The following is a 13,602-nucleotide window of genomic DNA, read 5'->3' as shown; positions in this document are numbered from 1 at the left end:
ATGCTGTAATGGGCACAGACTCGTCTGCCTGGGCCCCCCAAGTGTGACCCTCTTTTGCCCCATCCCCTCCAACCTGTCCCTGTCCTGTCCTGTTACCCTCCCCTGGGTCCTTGTCCCAGTCCTATTCCTCTCATCTAGTCAGTCCCAGGCTCCACTCCTCAGGCTGCTCATCCCAGCCCCAGAATCCTTGCCCCACAAATCCTAGTGTTACCCCTCCAATTTCCTCCCCTGACTCCCAGTTCCAGTCTCCTTGCCCAGCCATTCTCAATTTCCCGCGTCTGACTTCTGAACTCATCTGTCTCCCCGACGCTGGCATCCAAACATTATTTCACACTCATTCCCATCCCCACTGACTCTGTCCCAATTTTTCCTCCCCTCCCACCCCCAGGTCCTTCCCCAGTCTCTTTGCCCAGTCAGTCCCAGTTCTCCCCCTACCCCTTAGATCCTTTTCAGATCTGCCTCCCCTCTACACCCTCTCCGCTTATCTCTTGCCTCCTGCCACACTGGCTGTCGGCCTCAGTCTCTCCTCCCCGCACCCAAACTCCCAGCCCCAATTTCCCTTTCTCCCTCCCTACCCCCCAAACTACTCCTCTTCTCCCCTCCCTGCATATCCAGCTTTTGTCTCCTCTGCCCTCGAAGCAGGCAGCTTCCTCCACCATGCTGCCTGGGCCCAGTCTCTCTGCCCTCATTTCAGGTGTCCCAACCCAGCTCTGCAGCAGTCCAAACCCACAGTAGGACTGGATCATTCTCATTGCAGAGTAATGGTCAGGGAATTTAGCTACTAACATGTAAAAGGTTGCTATTGCATCTGTGTGCACTGTGATTTTTGAAAGGCTTATAACTTGGCAAAATTTGGATGGATTTTCACAGTGACAGCAAAACAACATCCCTCGCACAAAAGTGACGTTTCTAGTCCCTGCTCCAAAACATGGGGACACTAAAACAGGGTCCCCAGAATGTTTTAACATGGGCAAAACAACTCTTTTTCCCTCGCCTCATTCTTGGAGCATTTTGGCTGACCTTTTTAAAAAAAAAATTCATCCTGAGACAGACATCAAGCATAGAGATTTTCAGCCCAAGCAGTTAAAGTTTGGCAAAGTTATAAGCAGCTGAAAACAGGTTTTTATAACTGAAAATGTCAGGTAACCTTAATAGCACCCAGAGGACTTGGTCAGGGTCAGAGTCCCTTTGTGCTAGGTGATATACAGATACATAAAATATGTTCCCCAAAGTTCTTACAATCTAATTCAACATATACAAATTGGCGTAACAAACTATCAGAAGGGTTTGAGAATGGAGGATGAGAGTAATGGTGAATAGAACATAAGTTACTTAGCCTACCTACGTCCATGATTCAATGTCTTCAGAACATTCAGTGATGTGTTGAGGTATCTAATATTATAAACTATATGCAAATAAAAGATATATTTTTTTCCCATCTCAATAGAGATCAATTTAGGTCCATGAAAGAAGGAAAACTATTAGTGCAATACTATTTGTACAGTCATTAAGGTGAAATGTAAAGAAAATGAAAATATGAAAACAAGACAAGTTCAAAAATATTTTCTTAAATCTTTCTGAATGCACAAAACAGAGAAATGAGTGTGCAGAGTTGTTTAATTACATCATGCATTTTGCTGTAAAAATGCTAATTTCACTATGAGTGATTTGATAAGAAAAACAGTCCATCCACTTTAGCTGTTGTAAAGTTTACTTTATACCAGTTACAGTAGTACGATAACCTGTTTTGTTTTTCAAAGTTGGTCAATTAGCTGGCTCTTCCACTTCTCAAAATACAGTTCAGTAAATAAGAGAAAAAGAAATGGCCTGATATTTCATCTAATTACATTACTGGTCAAAAAACTGCAGAGATGCAATTAGTGGATCATTGAAGTTTGTTGACCTGAGAATCTGCAGGATCATCTTGTTTAACTGTTTTGTCTTCATAAAGAGCATTGAGGTGTTGTGAGGAAGAGTAATTATCTTCCAGGAGTTTAGTAAATAAGAGAGAGAACCCTTTATAGTTTTATAAGTAGTTTGCTTTGATGTATATGCTGTGCAACTTTCAAATTGAAACTGATTGCACAGAGTCTAGAAATTATTGTCCAATATTTCCTAGTTTTCAAGCTAACCTAATGCGCATTTAAGAGGAATTAATTCTTTTCCTTTTTCTACATTTTCCTAAATGTTCTAAATAAGTTTAAAATAGCTTAAAAACTATGAAGTTCTGCATGTGTTTAAAGCAGTAGATCTTAAAGGCATTCATTAGACTTGGATGTAGAAATATATCATATTTCATAAAATATATAGGAACCCAAACCTATTTGTCACTTATACAATTCTAAAAGTTGGTTTGCAGTACCATTATGAACAACTCAGGAAGTGTATACTTTGAAGTACAGCTATGATTGATTAGACTACAGAAATTCCAGTGCTTCGTTGCGTACTTCTTTAATCTTTTGAACAGTGAATGAACAGCAGATGGCCTAATAAAGACACTCTGTATATTTGCTCAATATGGATTTGCTCTGAAGGGATTGGTTCAACACTTCAGAGTACATATATTTGGAATACATCTGTCTTAGTCAAGACAGATGGTTCAAGGAAAATGAAACGTCCAAATTCTTGGAATTAGTCCAATTTGGGTGCTGCTTTTGATTGGAAATTTTAATAGATATGACTATCCTTCTGTAAGGTTTTTCGGAAGAATACAGTTGCTAATAGTATAGGCATATAAAAGGTTGATGGCGACTGAACTGGGATTTGTTTTACTTACATTTCAAATAAAAATATTGCCAACTAACTGATCAGTTCTAACTGATCTGAGGTGAATTTATTTTCCCGGGCTATCAATTTGATATCTTTCATGATTGCAAAATTCACTAAAAAAGAAAAAATATTTTTCAAATTCCAAATTGTATTCAAACTTCCAAGTGTCGGGGGTTTTTAAAGGAGATTTTATAATTTTTTCATTTCCTATATAATACTTTTTATTAAAGCTTTTTTAAATAGCAATTTTGTAATACATTATAGTAAGTTTCCATTAGTGACAGCTTCATGGCTTGTGGATCTAATATTATGTGTGAATTGTTTGCCTCTAAAATATATGCAGAAATATATAAATCAAATTTAAAAGGTGCTGCATGCTGATACTGGGAGACAATAATTTTTACAACCTGAGTTACTTGGGAGTTTACTATATGTTTTCAGTTTGCATATTAAAAATGTAGTAGTTTATCCTTGATGAAAGGTTGTCCCATTTTAGTTAGATACTCTTCAAATGTAATATTTTAGCATTCATTATCTCTGCAAAGGTTTTGGTATGTGAATTAAATCCATTTTTGTTTTTGTTAAGTATTGCACTCTTGTTTTCTGTTTTGCAGTAATAACAAGTAGTGGCTACAGTCCAAGATCAGCACATCAGTACTCGCCGCAGATATATCCCTCCAAGTTAGTGACCATATCTTTTCTAGCCTACCATAGCGAATGACCAAGACTTCAGGCAATTCTGTTGTTCAAAGTTTTCAACAAGTGTTAATACACAATAAATAAGTAAAAGTAGTAATGAATGGGTACATAGTTAAGAATTTAAGACTTGATACTGATCCCCGTTAGCATCATTTCTCTATTTTTATCTCTCACACAGTTGTTGAAGATCTTGGTCTGGCTCTTAGATGTGCAGTTATCTATTGTTGCACAACATATATAATTGATTTTGTGCACACATGTAAGGGCAAGATTGAACCCTAGTGGTCAAGTTCTCAAACGTGTGCATGTAAGTTGTGCTGACAGAATATGCTGAAACGCATGGAAACAGGCACTTGATTGGGAAAAAACACAATTCCATGTGCAAAATGAGTACTTGAATGCATAAGTACTAGTGCAGAGTTTCTCAAACAGGTCGCTGCTTGTGTAGGGAAAGCCCCTGGTGGGTTGGGCCAGTGTGTTTACCTGCCCCATCTGCAAGTCCGGCTGATCGCGGCTCTGGGCCAATGGGAGCTGCTGGAAGTGACGGCCAGTAAGTTCCTTGGCCCGCACCGCTTCCAGCAGCTCCCATTGGCCCGGAGCAGCGAACTGTGGCCAGTGGGAGCCACGATCGGCTGGACCTGCGGACGGGGCAGGTAAACACACTGGCCCAGCCCACCAGAGGCTTTCCCAACAGAAGCAGCGACCCCTGTTTGAGAAACCCTGGACTAGATTCTTACTCCCTTCCCCCACTTAAAATTGAGATTCTCATGTAGTCACATGACTTCAGAGAGCTGGGACTTTAACAAAACACCAAACATTGTGAGATTTGACATAAAATCACTAGAGTTGGCAGCATACTCATTTGCATGTGGCACTACCAGTTTTGTGCACACATGTTCCTGATTGCAGTGTGAAGTTTGTTTGCTTCTGCATACATGACAGGGCCAGGTAGGAGGCTATGTTTGAAAATTTGGCATTATGTTTCTAAAATGAAAACGTTGAAACATTAGCAGGTTATGCTTTCTTAAGCTACTTTGTTTTGGTAAATTTGTATTCACATCATTATATAACAAATATGTAATAAGATGACAAGTAAATGTCAAAACTATGCATATTAGAGAGAGACTTTAATATCCTGGGACCAACACGGCTACACAACACTGCATGTTAGCGAGACAAGGTGAATGAGGTAATATCTTTTATTGGACGAACTTCTATTGGTGAAAGAAACGCTTTCGAGCTTACACAGAGCTCTTCTTCAGGCAACTACAACAACACTGCAAACCACAATGAACTAAGTGTAGTCTTTCTAATTTCACTTACGAGGGGATTTGGCTAACAGTGCATCAGATATTCTTGTCCAAATATATTACAAGGTCTTACTGAATTTTTAATTTACTGTAATAATTTTTGGCATCTAAATTCAAGTATAATCTTTTTTTTCTGATAGCAACTGCTGCCAACTATGCTGAAGTAGTTAAAAAAAAAAGCAAAAGAAATTAGTATTTGATATTTAGTCATGGCTTTTAATGGCTAGGTTTCAGTTACAATAATTCTTCAGAGTGTGTTTGATCACTCTTGGTCCATAAAATCTTATTTGACTTTCCAAGACAAATATTTCTGAATACATTTTTGCAACTCTGGAGGGTAAAATTTGTAAACTTGATTTTATTCACTCTTCCTGTAAAACTTCAGTATTCATAAACAAAAGATTACTTTTATTTCCATTCTTTTTTCTGTAACTCAAATTTTCCAAATGTTGAGAGCCCATCTTGTTGAAGTATTACTGTAGGCATTTTTAATGCCACGCTATGGGCTCGATCCCTCTCCCATTGAAGTCAGAGGGCCAGATCCTCAGCTACAGCTGAACTGCACATAGTACAAGGTTGTGTATCTTGGTGCTCACGTTTGTACTTCCCTGATCCTGCTGCCACTGTGTCTAGGACAGTTCTCCTTCACTGTGTTAGAGCAGCCTGAGGACACCTCTGATTGACTTATGCCAAATGCTCATTGCTCCAAGAGGGGTGGGGCGCAAAACCCTATAGAGCTATGTTAACAGTGGGATGATCCACCTAGGGCTGGATACAGCAGCTTTAAGATTATATTATGCTGGTGATATGGTACAAAACATCCATGCTGCACCAGAGAATGTGACCCAGAGAGTCTCTCCATTTACTTCAGTAAGGTTAGATTGGATTCCAGAAGAATAATTGTTGACAAAGAAAACTGTTTATTGACTTCTTGAAACCTTTTTCTTTTATTGCTTGAATCAACATGCAAAGTATTTGTTGCCACAATAATGCTATTTTTCCTAATATTTAGGCCCTATCCACACATTCTTTCTACACCAGCAGCTCAATCAATGTCTGCCTATTCTGGACAGACCCAGTATTCAGGAATGCAACAGCCTGCAGTCTATACAGCCTACTCACAGACTGGACAGCCTTACAGCTTACCTACTTACGGTATTTTACCTCTCGTTGTTATTCCTTCTTAACTAGAAGTAAGATTGTCAACCTGAACATTCTTTACTTTTCTCCCCATCTGCAAGAAAATATTTTAAAGAATCGATTGAAAATTAATTTCTCACACAGATTTGGGTGTAATGTTGCCAGGCATCAAGACGGAAAGTGGGCTTTCGCAAACACAGTCACCACTGCAGAGCGGGTGCCTCAGTTACAGTCCGGGGTTTTCCACACCACAGCCCGGCCAAACACCGTATTCTTATCAAATGCCAGGTCAGTAACCACCATCATCATTTTCCATCTTTCATTTCAGAGGCACTACTTATGAGTGAGGTGTTGTTCACTCATAAAAAATGTGAGTAGGAATATCTGAAGTAGGCCTTTAGGTTCAGATGTTCAAAGGTATTTAGCAGGGCTGCCCAGAGGATTCAGGGGGCCTGGGACAAAGTAATTTCCGGGGCCCCTTCTATAAAAAAAAAGTTGCAATACTATAGAATACTATATTCTCATGGGGGCCCCTGTAGGGCCTGAGGCAAATTGCCCCACTTCCCCCCCGCCCCTGGGTGGCCCTGGTATTTAGGTGCCTATGTTGCATTAAAATAAATGAAATGTATATGCAGGCTGATATCTGACTTCATGCAAGGTATTATCTTTTAATGTAGCATTATGATGTGCATTTCTTTGTAAGAAACAGTTATCAAAAGACTCAGGGCCAGTATCTAAGGGTTTAAAGATGCAGATAGGCACCTAGTGAGATTTTCAAAAGAGTCCAAGCAGGTTAGTTACTTAATTCCCATTGAAATCAATAGGAACAAAGGGCTAGATTCACAAAAGGACTTACGTACCTGATTGCCACTTCAGGTGCCGAAATCCCAGAATCAGGTCCCACTAGGCTTCACAAAATCCCTGCTCAGCTGCCACTACATCCTGTAGGTGCCTAAACTCACTTGGCACTTCAAATTTTTGTTGCAGTAAAAGTTCCCTTGGGATCTAGGTTACTGCCTTTCACATTTGCACTGCAGCCCCATTCCAAGCATGCAGCTGCCTAAGCCCCAGAGTGATGCAGAAACCGGGGAAGGTAGATGTTCCTCCTCCTAACTAGCTTGCCTGCCTATAGGCGAGCTTACACAAAACAATGGAGAAATGTCTGCTTCCTTCAATTCTTAACCCAATGGATAGGGTATTCATCTAGGATGTGAAAAATCCTTGGTTCAAGCCCCCCTTTTACCTGAGTGGGAGACGGGATTTGAACTGTTTTATGCTGAGACTGGATGATTGCAAGTGAAGGTGAACTAAGCAATGAATATACATAAGGAGAGAAAGAACAAAGAAAAGAAACAAGGGAGTGGTTGAGGCACTGTAGTAAGTGTGATAAGATTTTCATGAACAAAACTACGTATTTTCCAAGTTTTCTTGAACAATATGAAAAGGGAAAATATAAATCTGGAAGCAGTTTTTTATTTCTGTTGAGCATTCATTATATTTTAAATTTCGAAGTCAGAATCTCAGTTATTTGTGTTTCTGATTTGTCTGTGTTGTAATATGAAAAATGTTTTCAATACACAAATAGGTTCTTGTAACAAACTGTCTCCTTTAAATTTAGGTTCTAGTTTTACACCTTCATCTACTATTTATGCAAATAATTCAGTCTCGAATTCTACAAACTTCAGTAGTTCACAACAGGTATGAATATTGATACTTTTATATATGCTACAGAATAAGAAAATATTTTAAGTGATCAGGCAATTGCATAATTTGACCAATTTAGGTTAAAACAGGACTATTGTGATTCAGTGTTTGATAGGACAGCAGTGTACTTTAATATCTAACCACATATTGCAATCTTCATGAGAAAATTTAATCAACCTTTTCATTTAAAATACATGATAAAGAAATGGGTTCACTTAATAAATTGCCTTTACTTTTTCCAGGATTATCCATCCTACACAGCTTTTGGCCAAAACCAGTATGCACAGTATTATTCAGCATCAACATATGGAGCATATATGACCTCAAACAGCACAGCTGATGGCACGTCTTCATCATCATCAACCTATCAGCTACAGGAATCTCTCCCTGGCCTGAATAGTCAACCAGGTACAGACCTTCATCCAGGTGAAAAACTTTTGTGTATTTCATCCCATCAGATTAGATGCGTGAAAGCAGAAATTGGGTAATTTTTCAACATAGGTAATTTTTTAACCAAATTGGGATGAGCATAAACTTTTAAACTCGTCTTAGTGTCTCTAGAAAAATTATTATGAAAACAATCATGAGATATTTAAAAAACAAACAAACGTATATTCAGGTTATATATTAAACCACAACCAAGTAATTTTGGCAAACTGATATATGTATCATTGTGGAAATGAGAAAAGACTCAACAATCAAGTACAGTAACTCCTCACGTTAAGTCATCCCGGTTAACATTGTTTCGTTGTTATGTTGCTGATCAATTAGGGAACATGCTTTTTTAAAGTTGTACAATGCTCCACTCTTACATTGTTTGGCTGCCTGCTATTTCCACAGCTGGCAGCCTCCCTATGTCCCCCGCTCCTCACAGCACCTCCCACCCACCGGCAGACCCCGTGGATCAGCGCCTCCCCCCCCCCGTCTCCTGCCCGCAGCAATCAGTTGGTTTGCGGTGTTTTGGGGGTGAGAGGGGGGAGGAGTGAGGACTGGGCATGCAGGCTCCCCCTCCCTCCCCTGCCTCCTCAACACCACAAGCCAGATGATTGCTCTGGGCAGGAGGTGGGGGCGAGGGAGGAGGAGCTTGCATGCCGAGTCCTCGCTCTTCCCCCTCCCTCCTGCCCCCTAAACACCGCAAGCCAGCTGATTGCCCCAGGCAGGAGGGAGGGAGGAGGAGTGAGGACTTGGAGCGCCTCTCCCCTGCCTCCTGCCAGTGGCAATCAGCTGGCTTGCAGCGTTTAGAAGGGAGGGGAGGGAGGGGGAGGAGTGAGGATGCAGCGTGGGAAGTAAAGAGGGAGGAAGTGAGGGGGAGAAGAGTCAGGTCAAGGATGGGGGATTGTGGGAAGGAGGGGAGTGGGCGGGCTGAGGGTTGAGCCCCTCACCCCGCGCTCCTGTGCTTGCAGAGTAGGGGAAGCTGCCACTGCTGCGCAACGTGCTTCTCTTAGCCTACAGTGCCTTCAGCCTCCTTGCCTGCCTCATCTCCAGTGCCTGTGTAGGGTAAGGCAGAGGCACCTGCCAACTATAGTACTGTACTGTATGTACATTATGTTTGTAAACACACAGCACGTGCATACTACTCCCCCCAGCGTAGTATTAAATTGCTTGTTTAAAATTGTTTAAAACTTATAACTGTATTAAATTTCTTGTTTAAAATGTATATAATGCCTTTTGTCTGGCAAAAAAAAAATTTTCCCTGAAACCTAACGCCCTCCATTTACATTAGTTCTCATGGGGAAATTGGATTCACTTAACATCATTTCACTTAAAGTCGCATTTTTCAGGAACATAACTACAAGTGAGGAGTTACTGTATGCATCTTTGAGTGTCCAGAACTATTGTGTTGTAGCAGGACCCCTATAATTCACACTCAAAAAGGCAATCCCTCTTCAGTTCTCAGCAAAGATTTAGTAACAGAATGGGGCTGAGATCTTGTATGACTGACACCTAATAATAATAATAATAATACTAATAATAATACCTAGCTCTTCATCCATAGATCTCAAAGTGTTTTACAAAGGGGACTAGTCCCAGAATCCCTGTTTTACAGATGGGGAAACTCAGAGCATGTCTACATTATAGACTTAAGTTGTCCTAGGTTAGGCTGACTTACATGTCCACACTGCCTTTCTTCTATCTGTGATGCGTGTTCTCACCAGGAACGCTTCCACTAACTTCAGAGGGACAGTGCAGGGGGCTGAGAGCCAAGGCTGTCAGCTCCACACAGCTCCTTGCTAGTAGCCTGACATCCCACCGGGCTGCCCCTCCCCTCTTGGCTCCCTGTTCCCCATCGGGAATGAGGCAGCGGACCAGACACTGGGCACAGATCTCCCCACCAGGAGTCCTTCTCCCCTCCATCAGGAGCACCGCAGCCAACTGGAGTGTGGGCACAAAGCTCCCCGCTGAGCGCAGCTGTGCTCCCAGTGGGGAGCCGAGACCCCAGGGGGCAGCCAGGCTCCTGGTGGGGAGATCCACACCCAGAGTCCAGTTGACTGCAATGCTTCCAGCGGGGAGCCAAGAGCCCGGGGACCCTGGGTGACAGCCGGGCTAGAGTGGGAAGCCAGGATCCTGGGGAGCAGCAGGCTCACTGTGGGGAGCCAGGAGTCTGAGTGGCTCAGCTGGGGAGCCGGGAGCTGGCTTTCTTGTCAATTTCACAGCTCCGTGAAATTGACAAGAATGCTAGCCAGTAGATGTAAGTAATGCAACGGGCTGCTCTTCCTGCAAGCAGTGGACAAAACAGGCAGCTGCCAAAGTCGTTAGAAGAGAGCATTTCACAACTTCAAACGAGCATGTTCCCTAATTGATCAGCAACTTAACATTGAAACAACGTTAACCTGGACAACTTAAGTGAGGAGTTCCTGTATAGTGAAATAGTAAGAAAGTTTATGTTTAAACACATGAGCATGTCTCCCTTTTAGCTTATGCATCTGAACTTGTAAATCTGCCCATGCACTTCCCATTTCTGTGAAGCGCTGAATGAGTCATGCGACACTGTGTGCATGGTGCAACACCCATTTCGAAAATACATTGCATGCCTGTGTTCTTGTGTGTTACTTTAAAAATACACTTGCATGATTGGAGTGCTGCATTCTGAATGCTTAGCCATAGTTTAGAGCTTGTGAACATTACTGATACCCTAGGTCACATCTTAGCACTACAGTGGCCTGGATCAGCACATTCTATCTAAAGAGATTTGTTGGCTGGAGAAACATGGACTGTGTCATTTAAAATCTAAGATAGATGCATCCAGGTGCTTCACTCTCCAATGCTGTCTGATCAGGAGGACGAGGCTTCTTTTCCTGCCTTAATCTAATCAAACAGCTGTGACTCCAAACTCAACAAGCAAATCCTAATTATGACAGTATTTATTGAATAAAGAGAGATAACCAGATGAAAAACATAAAAACAGGCACTTACTCTTACCATTGATTGATATAAGCTACAAGAAGCCGCATGACTGCAGGTCAGGAAAACAGTTACAACGGTAAAGGATTGGTAGTAGTGTCTTGTGTGCTGATATCAGGGTCGCAATTTATGGTTTCTTTCCTGAAGCTGTCTGCTCCTCTTGGCTTTTCTCCCACCAGTCTGTGCACCTTCACCTTCCAGTCAAGGACTGACCTTTACTTAGGGCTATACTTTTAAGTCACAGCCCTGTCTTGGGGGCAGTATGGTAGCCCAAACTTTTCTCCCCAAGCTCTCTACCATGAGTGAGGGGTTTGCTGGCTGCACCTTCCTATGAGATGAGTCAGCCTGACTCCTCTGGTACAATTCTCCTGTTCTAATATGCCCAGGCCATGGCCTGCCTCCTATTTGCCTTCTTTGGGGTATTGTGCATCCATCGACAGATATAAAGAGACTAGGGAACAATTATAGCTGTCTGATAGATTCTCAGGGTGCGGGAATACTCCCGGTAACCCAGCCACTACACACCAGTGTACAGGCCAGATTCTTTATTTCACAGACCCGACTCTGTGTGACAGTACATCCATACATGTTCATTGGGACATAGCTCAGCTTGTTCTGTCTGGCCTCTCATGCTTTGAGGGTACAGGAAACCTGTACAGAAAACCTGTAGTTTCTTCTAAAAGTGGCATTATAGCAAAACTCCAGCGGAGAGTGCGCAGACAATGCTAACTTAATGTGTTCAGGCACAGACATCCATTCCAGCAAGCACAGAGAGAGCCCAGAGACCTGCTAACAATGCTGCTGCTCCCTAATGCTATTATGAGCATGGTTTTAATTTATAATGCTGACTGGACCTTCATCGTGTTCCATAAGCAGTTTAAAGCCAGGCCCAGTCACGTACTGTGTTTGAAGTTATTGATGGTGTGATGTCATGTTGGCCTGAGGGATGTTGCCAGTAACGGCCTAGTGGAAAGAGGAAAGTGGCATGTGAATCTTAGCAACTTCTTCCCTTTAGCAGGGGGAGAACCCAGCTGCTTCTGGAGCTTGGAGGGTGGCACTAGGACATCATGGCTCAGAAGTAGCAATTGCAAAGAGCTTCTGGTTACTGCTTCACCTGGTGGGTGGGGAAAGGGCATAGTGAGCCCTACTGCAGGTATACTGGGATAATGGTGCTAGGGCCTGACTGTGCACAGGAAGGAATAAGCATGTGCACGAATCAGGCTGCGTTGACTTTCCTTGTGCACACAACACACACTGAAATTTTCACTGGGTTTGTGTGTATGCCTGGGTCAGGGGTGGCTCTAGCTTTCTTGCTGCCCCAAGCACGGCAGGCAGGCTGCCTTCGGAGGCATGCCGGCGGGAGGTCCCCGGTCCCACGGCTTCAGTGTACCCACCACAGAATTGCTGCTGAATCCACGGGACTGGCAGACCTCCTGCAGGCAAGCCGCTGAAGGCTGCCTGACTGCCGCCCTCACAGGGACCAGCAGGGCGCCCCCCGCAGCTTGCCCCCACAGGCGCGCATTTGGTGTGCTGGTGCTTGTAGCCACTGCTGGCCTGGGTCTTCCCTCCTGGAAGGCCCTTTTACAACAACCGTGCTCTTATTCTTCTTGCTCTATTCAGTCATGGCAGGTTCAGTGACAGGGAAGGTTTTGTGCTGGTCCTGCACCAGTACCTGAGTATCACTGTGTCTGTAATAACAGGCCATACCATGTTCATGCTTAGCACTTTCCTGTCACTTTATTGTAGCCATACTCTCACTTACCAGTGAATGAAGTTTCCCAAACAGGATCTTTAGCTATGTGTTGAATATAGAAAAAAGGAAAGAATTTCAAGCATTGCAATTAATATTTCTAACTTCGATGAACTGCACTAGGACTTCCCTATCTCTAAATAAGTACACACATTTTTGGATCCTTCTGTTTGCATTTCTATCAGATTTGACACACATTCTTACTGCACCATAGATCTGCATTTTGGTCAGGTTTTTTTAAGTTTAAATTTTCTGAAGCTGTTTAAGGATAAAAAAAATGAGTTTCCCCTTTAATATGGATGAGCCTGCTGTTTGTAAAAAGCAAATCCAGCAATTAAGCCTACAGTTGTTCAAAAACCCAAGCACTACTGACTTCTGCAGTTCTAAAATAGAAGCATGCTTTGCATTCAAGTAAGAGACAGCTGGTAATTCTGATTTAGAGATTAGTTTAATGAAATAAAGTTGGCTCTAAATGCCCAGAACTTACAAGGTACAGTGATTAGTTACAGTACTGATTAATGGATAATTATGCAATCATATACAGTTTTGGTCCAAGGAGAAGCCTGGGGGCAACTGGTAATGATTAATGTTAAATGGAAATTGTAAATAGCATTTACTTCAGCTTTTAGGAACTTTCATAGAAGATTTAGAAAGATTTTTTTAATTTTTGGAAGAATTAAGTAAATTGAATAATTCAAAACAAATGCTTTAATATGTTACTTTGTAATTGAATCTTGATTTTATAAAACATTACATTTTTCACATATATTAAATTTTCTTTTGTGTTAAAATAATTAAAAGGTTCAGGCCAGACATTAGGTTTTTTTT

General features: G+C 42.1%; 1 protein-coding gene across 12 annotated transcripts in view; it reads left to right on the top strand.

Moving 5' to 3' along the window:
* EYA4 (EYA transcriptional coactivator and phosphatase 4) overlaps positions 1 to 13,602 on the top strand; it is a 243,987-nt gene that overhangs the window by 188,696 nt on the left and 41,689 nt on the right. For 8 of the 12 annotated variants that reach the window (XM_050949624.1, XM_050949614.1, XM_050949623.1 and 5 more), the window contains 5 exons: positions 3,384 to 3,450; positions 5,791 to 5,933; positions 6,063 to 6,206; positions 7,537 to 7,616; positions 7,865 to 8,048. In XM_050949624.1, the coding sequence (XP_050805581.1) occupies positions 3,384 to 3,450; positions 5,791 to 5,933; positions 6,063 to 6,206; positions 7,537 to 7,616; positions 7,865 to 8,048 (618 nt within the window). The remainder of the gene's footprint in view (positions 1 to 3,383; positions 3,451 to 5,790; positions 5,934 to 6,062; positions 6,207 to 7,536; positions 7,617 to 7,864; positions 8,049 to 13,602) is intronic. The other 4 variants (XM_050949625.1, XM_050949620.1, XM_050949619.1 and 1 more) reach the window with 2 other exon arrangements.

The sequence above is a fragment of the Gopherus flavomarginatus genome, chromosome 4 (genome assembly GCF_025201925.1).
Source record: "Gopherus flavomarginatus isolate rGopFla2 chromosome 4, rGopFla2.mat.asm, whole genome shotgun sequence".
Taxonomy (NCBI): Eukaryota; Metazoa; Chordata; order Testudines; family Testudinidae; genus Gopherus; species Gopherus flavomarginatus.
Note: the sequence above shows the minus strand (reverse complement) of the source record. Positions and strands in the feature narration are given on the sequence as shown.